General features: G+C 34.7%; 1 protein-coding gene across 1 annotated transcript; it reads right to left on the bottom strand.

Annotated features, from left to right (window-relative positions):
• Positions 1-5,306: 5,306 nt before the first annotated feature.
• On the bottom strand, positions 5,307-9,993 carry nceh1b.1 (neutral cholesterol ester hydrolase 1b, tandem duplicate 1). Its single transcript, NM_001077761.1, is given in 5 exon segments — positions 5,307-6,521; positions 7,797-7,968; positions 9,250-9,319; positions 9,528-9,753; positions 9,832-9,993. Coding segments are annotated over 5 exon segments (1,227 nt in total). The 5' UTR covers positions 9,970-9,993; the 3' UTR covers positions 5,307-5,900.
• Between the last annotated feature and the right edge of the window lie 248 nt (positions 9,994-10,241).

Here is a 10,241-nt window from a genome sequence, read left to right as displayed (position 1 = left end):
GAATAACAGAGTTGTGAGAAAGTTGCAATCTTGAAAGTACAATGATTACATTTAGCATTTTGTGCATAATGATATTTTGCATATTTATCGATATTTTATAGTCCTTTATAGGCATGGGCCGGTATAAGATTCTGACGGTATGATAACTTTGGATGAAAATATTTCTTATTTATATTATTTATAATTTATATTTATTCACAGTTTAACGGTATTGCGGTTACTGCTATAAAATATATTATTTTTTTAATGTCTGGGTAAAAAACTAAAATACAAATTTTCTTTAAAAACTATATATATATATATATATATATATATATATTTTTTTTTTTTTTTTTTTTTTTTTAAAGACTTAAATTATTTTGGAGCTGTAAACGTGTCAATCTATATAATTCAAATAAATCATTGACTTCTGCTGTCTTCATTACTTTCAAAAACTCAGATTTCTTTACATTTTAAAATGTATAAAAAAAATCTTACACACACCTTAGGAACGGTATAGCAGAAAACTTTGGCGGTTTTAAAACATTAACTTTTCCAAACCGCGGTAAACCTTGAAAACAATTATCATCCCATGCCTAGTCCTTTAAGTGTGGTCAATATACTGTATATAAACTAATAAAATAAAAAATAAATTGTACTATTATTATAATAAATGTTAATTAAATGTACAGAAATGGTACTATATCGGGATGTGTATCATTATTAGGACATGAGATTACTTGTATCGTAATGTGATATTTTTGTCAGATCGCCAAGCCCTAGCTTGTGATATCATAAATCGTTGATCCATATAGACGAAAATGAGAAACAATGATGTTCCAAGTAGACTTCTATGATTGATCATGGCTGGTCTCTCATCCGCAATCAGTCAGATTGATCCAAGCCTACAATAAATAGACAGATTTCACCCTACTGTCTTATCTTGGTTTTGGAAGAACCCCCCTTCCACCCCATCTCCTCCTTTTACCAGTGGGAGCTTTCAAGGCCTACCTGATCTTGGACAACCTTACATGACCAGGTGGTGGCCCTGGGCTCAATTATCTCAGGGGTCTCTCCCGGGACAGCATACCAAACCTGCTAATAGTGTCAAGCAATATCTAAGTGAACTCCTAAACTGTGAATTTTGTTACTGTTTTGATCCAGATTTGGAAAAGCTAGATCAGTGGTTCTCAAACTGTGGTACGTGTACCACTAGTGGTACGCAAGCTTCCTTCTAGTGGTACGCGGAGGAATCAAATATGTCATATGTACATGCTACATATATTTAAAAATGTATCAAAATGATTTGTATATGAATATGACAATGTATAGCCCATATATACTCTATGTTAATTAAGTTAATTAAAGTTAATTATTTAATTTTCAAGAACAGTAACCTACCATTTTTAACTTTTAAAAGCACATTTTAATTTAAATGTTGACGTTTTTATTTTTATTTTTGCTTTTTTTACATATAAGCACAGTACAGTCTTAACGTTCAGACTATTTATAATGTTTAAAGTGGCTGACAATAATAAATATTCTTAATAATAGTAATTAATCTGATACGTTTTTAAAATGTGCAGAGCTGTAGTTGCTTAATTTAGTCTACTACGCTACGTATTTCAATACTGCTCATTATGGTGGTACTTGGAGAGACTATTTTTTTCTGAGGTGGTACTTGATGAAAAAAAGTTTGAGAACCACTGAGCTAGATTATACGATCATCATATTGATGCTAACACTTTAACTTGGATTTCTTTAATGTTTTCACTAAGATTAATGGAAGTGCGTATAAAATCTCAGCAGAATACGCTTGTTGTCCCCACACTACCAATTAAATGGAAAAAAACCCAAAAACGTGCAATAATAGTGTCAGGTCTCACAGGTGAGAAAGCAGCATTCCGGTGCTCTTATCTGCACCGCCGGCGTTTCCCATGCGCTAACAGTGACTGATTGCTTCCCTCAAATCCTCCCTTCCAGCTTGGGTTTCATTCAGCCACCACACCACTTGCTTGTAGGAAATTCCCTTCTGTCAAAACTGCTGACTGCCAGCAGCAAAGAAACTGCCAAAGAAGCTACGATTCCCAGACAGAAGTGAGAACATTTTCCCAGTGGTATTGTATTTTAGCAGACATAAATTACACGTAAACATGCTGATATGCGTTGAGAGAGGATTTCACGGTATAAACACACTTTTTATGAATGTGCTATCAATTTAAAATACTAATATATTTGGCTGAAAACTCATCACGCCAACAAATTACGTCAACTCTAACAGTTACATGGTGCTCTGTGTTTTACAGTTATGGAAAAATGTAACTGGATTTGTGTTTGAATATAGATGTTGTGAGTTTTTTTGCATGTAATAACGTAAATGTTGGAGCGGCACGGAGGCTCAGTGGTTAGCACAATTGATTTACAGCTGGAAGGTCGCTGGTTTGAGTCTGTTGGCATTTTTTTGTGTATAAGGAAGTTTGCATGTTCTCCTCGTGTTGGCGTGGGTTTTCTCCGGGTGCTCCGGTTTCCCCCACAGTCCTAAGACATGTGTTATAGATGAATTAGGTAAACTAAATTGACGATAGTGTATGAGTGTGTGTGTTAATCAGAGTGTATGGGTGTTTTTCAGTACTGGGTTGTGGCTGGAAGGGCACCTGCTGCAGAAAACATATGCTGGAATAGTTGGCGGTTCATTCCACTGTGGGAAAAAGAATGAATAAATGAACATAAAGGTTTTCAGAGGTTTATATTTGCTTTCAGACAACACAACTGCAGTGTTTTCACTGTAGAAGAATTCAGGGATTAGTATTTTGTAAAATAATCACATTTGTTTTTCTGTTATTCTTGTTATAATATTGTCATTCACCCCAAAAAATGACAGTATTTTATTTGAAATTTGGAAGTAGAGTATCACCATTTTTCTCTATTGGTTTGGCTCATTTCTTGAAACAAGAATTACATTCTCTAAACAACATGGACAAACCTCCAAACCACTTGGCAATTGTTCACAACAGACTTGATTTTCTTTTTCATTTCATCAAATTCCAAATGTCTAAGTACATCTCTGCCAATGATGTAGTACAGGTAGCCAACATATAGCACAATATGCAAGTGAATAGATCTAGTTGATCTAAACTGATTGTTGATTCTCAGTTCAATGGTTGTTTGTTCCAAAATTTGTCAGCGTCATTTCATTGTATATGTCATCACATGCACAACAGTCTGGGCTGCGTTTCCCAAAAGCATCGTAAGCCTAAGAAGTTCGTAGAAATGATCGTACGACTGATCTTAATATTACGGTCTGTTTCCCAAAAGCATCGTAACTTAAGTAGCACTTGAAAATCTTAGTGGATCTACGAGTGCTCTGGAGTAATCGTAAAGCCTTAAGTGCATCGTAAGGAGACAGAGTTATGAGGGCACCTGCTGGACAACCGGCAAATTGCACCTACAATTTACTTCTCTTCAAAGTCATTATTCATTTTATTTGTACGTATATCTCTATTCATTTATATTTTCGTCCTATTAGCAAATGCACATCAGGTGGGGATAATTAGGCTAAACTTTTCAAAAATAAATGTAAGAGCTTATTTATTTATTTATTTATTTACTTATTTATTTATTTTGATGTGAGATAAGCAATTTTTGATAAAGAAATTGATAAATAATTCTACTTAATTAAGGTTTCATATAAATATCGAAAATGATGCTGATGTCATTTCCGGCAAGGACTGTTAGAATTAGTTTTATGCGAGATTGGAGCAAGACAGTGTTTTTACAGTACGACATTTCCAGTTAATTTATGTTTTTAAACTGGCTCAAAAATATTTTTTTTTGTTATTCGAGTTGAATATACATTCACGCAAGTAGAAGAAGAATTATATGGATTGCTATAACATGTGCAACAATAACGAGCCATTCTATAGCGTGACATTTCAGCACTTAACAAACGGATAGCGACTCCTAAGTTGCACTTAAAGCTGGGCTACGTGCAATTGTGTTAAGTGCATTTTTGGGAAACGCACGTGAAACAATAACGAACGTTCGCAAAATGACTCGTAGAAAACGCTCTTAAGTGCTAAGATCAATCGTTATCGGGAAACGCAGCCCTGTTCAATTGTCAAAATTAGTCAAGACCATATTACCATGAATACCATATATGGTTCCGTGGAACATTTGATACATTTATTACAGCAACTGACAGTCAGGTGAAACTAGAACTTGACTAACAAAGGAGGAATTTCACACATCTCAGATGACCAATCAAGCACTCTAGGCTGCATATAATGTTCATAGTTTTTTGTTTGTGTGTTTATATTACAGTGTATTTTGTTTTATTCTGATATATGGAAATTACTTTGTGTGTGATTGAAAATGGTAATAATTTCCTTGGCAGTATGAGTGCAATGTGTGATGTCAAACCTTGGAGGCTACTCTTAAACTAAAATCCTTTTTAGAAATTTAAAAAATTGTATACATTTATTTATTTATTTTTATACACAATTGCATTCTGTCAAAAGACAAAAAAAACAAAAAACAGTAGAGTAGCCATTTTCAAAAACTGGGCTAAGACTGAAAGGTGGACATGAGGGATATTTCAATGGTCCTCTGCGATAGTGACAAAACAACTAAACATTTTGACTTATATTATTACGCAATGCCAAAGGGACAAAGGATTTTGAGGCCACTGACTGTTTAAATGAGAAGAAAATTTAGTTTTGACACACGAGTGAACAGTAAAAAAAAAAAAAAGGAAAAGATATAAGCTTTTGCAAGTGAGCTATAATGTTGTGCTGAACTGTAAAAATGTTTTGCAAAATAATCTTAGAGTGTTGAGATTGTAATTCCTGTTTCAAGAAATGAGCAAAACCAAATGAGAAAAACTGTAAGTCATTTAAAGAATGAAACAAATACGTTATGTGTAGTATTTCTACATAGGTAAACACTAAAGATGTTAAAGTTTTTTTTTACTTTACTCATGAATCATTATCATGTTTTTCTATCAAAATTAATAATAAGCCACTTATTGAATTTGCAAATGAGTTTCAACTATGTTTGATTTTAAAATTTAGATTTTTAATTTGAATTTACAGCATTAGTTTATTATTTTAACTTAGTCTTTAAATTTGCTTTCATGATAGGTGCCAAAAGCAAAATAGAATAATTTATTTGTTTGTAAATCTATTATATGTCAAAATATTATATATAACATATATATATATATATATATATATATATATATATATATATATATATATATATATATATATATATTTAACATGCACATAATTTTGTACATGTTTAAAAATTCATTAGCTTTGCACAGATTGTTTTAACTTCAAACAAAACGAACCTTTATAATAAATCCCTTTTATTAAATATAAAAAAACAACTCATTCATCAATACACCAGCATTTCATTTTTTCATCTTAAAAATCTATATTAAAATATATTTTACAAATACAGTTGATATCAGAATTGTTAGCCCCCTGTTTATTTTCCCCCAATATCTGTGTAACGGAAAGATTTTTCAACATTTTTAAAGATAATAGTTTTATTAACTCATTTCTAATAACTGATTTCTTTTATCTTTGCCATGATGACAGTACATAATATTTTACTTGATATTTTTCAACATACTACTTCATCTTAAAGTGACATTTAAAGGCTTAACTAGGTTAATACGTCTAGTTAAAGTAATTAGGCAAGTCAGTAATAATGGTTTGTTCTGTAGAATTAAGAATGCTTAAAAATATTGACCTTAAAATGCTTTCATTCTACCCAAAATAAAACAAAAAAGACTTTCTTGAGAAGAAAAAATATTATCGCAAATACTGTGAAAAATTTCTTGCTCTGTTAAACATCATTTGGGCTAATAATTTGACTTCAACTGTTTTCGCAAAGACATTTACTCTGAATCAAATTCAGAGGTTGTCCTTCAGCCATTGAATGTAGTTCCCAAAGCTTCGCCTTCCGACCTCAAAACTTAAGGGTCCGAAACCAAAACTGAGGCAGCCATGAAAACCATCTTCATAGTGGTCGAGAGTGACGTGAACTCCGGCCTGCTGCAGTCGTGTGGCGTACATCAGCCCATCATCTCTCAGCACATCATGTTCGCAGGTCATGATATAAGCAGGAGGAACGGCCTTCAGCACTTCACTTTCGGCCAGTAAAGGAGCCGCTCTCACGTCCAGCAGGCCTGGGAGCTTCTCCAGCAGCTTCGGGTCTCCGTGAAGAGGAGACACAGGTTTATAGCTCTTCTGAAAGGCTACCGGAAGAAGCCGAGTCCAGTCGATCTTAGCCCTGGCAGCTTCTATCTTTGGGCCTTGATCCTGAGCTGATTGGATGTTTGCTAGCATAGTGGGAAGAAGAATCTGTTCACCGTTTAGGTACTCCAGCCAAAAGCGGGCCATGAGGGGTCTATATAGAATAGGTGTGAAGGCGTTCTGCTGGTATGACGGTGTGTTGAAGTCTAGACCCTGAAGCACAGGGTAAATCAGAGCCTGAAGTTTGAATTTAATAGGGACGCTGCTGTCCACAGCCATCTGTGAGCAAAAAGACAAATAAATGAATTCTCAAATATGCCAACAAGAACTTTTGAGGTAATAATGTTGTAAAGTTTCTTGCACAGACTGATTGTTTCATATGTATTTGGCATATACTGTATGTTAAATCTGTTTTGCCTAGTTTTACCTCTTGAAGTAAATTGTGCAAACTAAGTGGTAGGGGTAAGGGCTTAGGTGTGGAATTGAGACTGGGTCATGCTCAGTGTATTGTCAAGAGTCATGTTAAATCTGTTTTGCCTATACATGTTTCAGGCTCTCAAAGTCCCAATACCAATTCTATTTTATACCCCTACCCATAAGCCTACCCCTCTGCCATCCCCGTCACCCTTAAAATAGAGTGTAAAGGGGTAGGGATATAAAGATTTTCCAAAGAATTGAAGCATCCCACCCCTTCAAGTTAATTGTGCAAACTCAAGTATAGGGGTGAGAGCTAAGGTGTGGAATTGGGATTGGGCCATGCTCAATGTATTGTCGAGAGTCATAAATGTTAATTTTGTTTTGCCTGTATATAAATTTTGTGGCTCTCAAAGTCCCAATACAATTCTATTTAAACGCCTACCCCTCTGCCATCCCCTTCACCCTTAAAATAGAGTGTAAAGGCGTAGGGATATAAATATTTCCAAAATAAATGGGACACCCCTACCCCTTAAGTTAAATTGTGCAAACTAAGCGGTAGGGGTGAGGGCTTAGGTGTGGAATTGAGACTGTGCCATGCTCAATGTATTCTCAAGAGCCATATATGTTAAATCTGTTTTGCCTATAAATGTTTTTGGCTCTCAAAGTCCAAATAGCAAGTTCATTTTATACCCCTACCCATAAGCCTACCCCTCTGCCATCCCCGTCACCCTTAAAAGAGAGTGTAAAGGGGCTGGGATAGAAATATTTCCCAAAGAATTGAGACACCCTACCCCTTCAAGTTAATTGTGCAAACTGAGTGGTGGGGGTAAGGGCTTAGGCGTGGAACTGAGACTGGGCCATGCACAATGTATTGTTAAGAGTCATATTTGTTAAATTTGTTTTGCCTATAAATATTTTTTTGGCTCTCAAAGTCACAATATCAATTCTATTTTATACCCCTACCCATAATCCTACCCCTCCACCATCCCCTTGTGCAATTGGGATTGGGCCATGTTCACCTGACATACTATATCTAGGATTGCCTGAAAACAAATGTTCATTTTTGAGCGAACTATTCTTGTAATCATATATTAAAGTTGATATTTATTTGCAATTTGATGCTGATATTTCTCACACCTGTTGCGCCACAGCAGCGGCAAGGTTTCCACCAGCGCTGTCACCTGACACTGCCACACGTTTGGGGTCTATAGAGTAGCGACTTAACACCTCGGCTGTCAGGATGTGTTTTGCGGCCTGAAAAACATCATTATACTGATCTGGGAAACGTCCATCCGGGGCAAGTCTGTACCTGAACATATTAAAACAAAACACATAATCTGGCAATTTAAGCAGATGATATTAATTATAACTGCAAGATGTAAACTTAGAATCGTAATAGATGAAATCAAAATTGTAAGTCTACAGAGTGTTTTCACTTAGGACCAATGTCATGGTTTGGTCAGTTAACATATATGCGGCCATTATGGAGATACTCAAGATGTCAACAACAGCATATAGGTTACATGGTTTTTTACTACTAAATATGTTGTTCTGGCTGTTTATGCAACCTAAACCACAGAAAAAAGTGTGTAAGCCGTTAAATCATTTAAAGAAGGACTCAGTAAGAGGGAAATTGGTGTAATATTTTGACAAGCTTAAATTAATAGGCTCTACTCTGCTTGAACTGTTATAACCTTTGGCAGACTTAAGTAGTCTAAATGTTGTTGGTTTTCAGACTGATTATTACGGACCAAAAACAAGACAATTATTGATCATTTTCATCAACATTAATCAGCAAATTATGAAATTATTTGTTAGGTACAGTGGCTTTTATGCTCTGCTCTCCGACTGATGATGTGTCGAGATAACGCATCTATAAACTTTCAGCTAATATATTCATTATTTTGATTGCAAGATGAAGACTTTTAAATATATTTATTACCTTTTTAGTCCTTGAAATACTGTGTTACATTTTTTATTTATTTTTTAATCATGAAATAGGCTTCCTTATTTTCTTTCCTCAAAGAGAGAATGTTTTCAAGGAAATTTTCAGGATTTAATTCTACAGAAATCTCATTGACTGTACTTTAACAGAAATATTACACTTGAAAAGCTCTTTATGTGTTCAATTTCTTTATATTTTAAAATGAAACGATTTGTTATTTTAACAAATAATCCCAAATAAATTGGGATGAGATACTGACATAACCCATGGCTCCAGTAAAACCAAACAGTCTTCTGATTTTTTTATACATAAAAATGTGTGGCTTCAATCTCTACTTTTTGACATTTTCTGATTGAAGTTGACACTGCTCAAATCTGTCCGAATGTGTAACAACAAAAAATGTCTCAGGTTTTTGGTACTGTATGAAGAACTGTTGTCTATTGACTCTTGATTTATTTCCATACCTTTTTATACAATTGTAATGGACATACTCTTTGTTTTGTTAGTCTTTTATTCGACAGTTATTGTCTCTTCTATTTTCCCTCTCAATATCTCTTATATTGATCTGCTGATTGTGGCTGTATATTTTCATTCATGACGATTGTTCATGGAATTTATTAACGCACATTTTACAAAATGACTTACTCAACAGACAGCACGACTGCATCTAGCTGTTTAGCCATCTCCATGCACTGAAGATAATACGCCTCCATTTCTTTAAAGAAAGAATAACAACAGTGACATGAAACGTTTGAACATATAAGAAGCGTTTCCTTTCTCAACCACTAGATGGAGCGAGACAACTCGTCTGCTCTACTGAGCAAATCTCTTATATTTACAACTTCAGTTGTATTCTAAAAACACTGCTTTACATTACATTAAATAATAAACACGTCAATCTAAAATTATAAACTATATCCTACTTGCACTTCCGACTGTCCATCCTCCTCCATGTAAATAAACCACGCCTCTTTTCAGACTCTTCTCCTGTGCAGTGGACTCAAACACCAGCGCTTCCACTCCTCCAAAAGAAGCTTCTGTGATCCGGACGTTTGAACAGGACAGGTTACTTTTTACATCCATAAGAGAGGAGAAATATTTCAAAAAGCCAAAAGGTGAAGTCAGCCCGAAGTCGTGTGCCAAAAAACTCTGAGAGGAAGTAAACAGACAGCATTATCTCTAACTCATCGTTACAGTTGTATAGGCTAATAGCGTTTATAGGCTTACCAACTGCATAGACGATCGTATCATTGCATCTGTGTACATGAGTTTCCATGGCTCCGTTATAGTGGTAGGAAGAGGTATATAAATATAATAAGCCGCTGCAATCGACAGTAAAATCGTCGCGATTAAAATGGGACGCATTGTTGGTTATGCTAAAAGAGAATTAAAATGAACTTTAGCACAAATGACAGTGCTCATATAGTGGGTGCATATGACACTTCACCTGATTGCACAAAATAGATAGAGGTTATGTGAAAGATTTTACATAAAAAGTCCTCTTGTTGAGTTTAGGTTATTTATTGTGTTTGGGATTTTTTAAATAACTTTATCTGTTAATGTTTTTATTGTACTTTATATATTTTTAGCTCAGTTAAACTTGTGAGTGAAGAATATTAAAATGGGGGTGGGCGTGA

This window comes from Danio rerio, chromosome 24 (assembly GCF_052040795.2).
Source record: "Danio rerio strain M-AB ecotype USA chromosome 24, GRCz13ab, whole genome shotgun sequence".
In the NCBI taxonomy this organism is placed as follows: domain Eukaryota; kingdom Metazoa; phylum Chordata; class Actinopteri; order Cypriniformes; family Danionidae; genus Danio; species Danio rerio.
The sequence above is the reverse complement of the archived record's forward strand: the minus strand, read 5'-3'. Positions and strand labels throughout refer to the sequence as shown.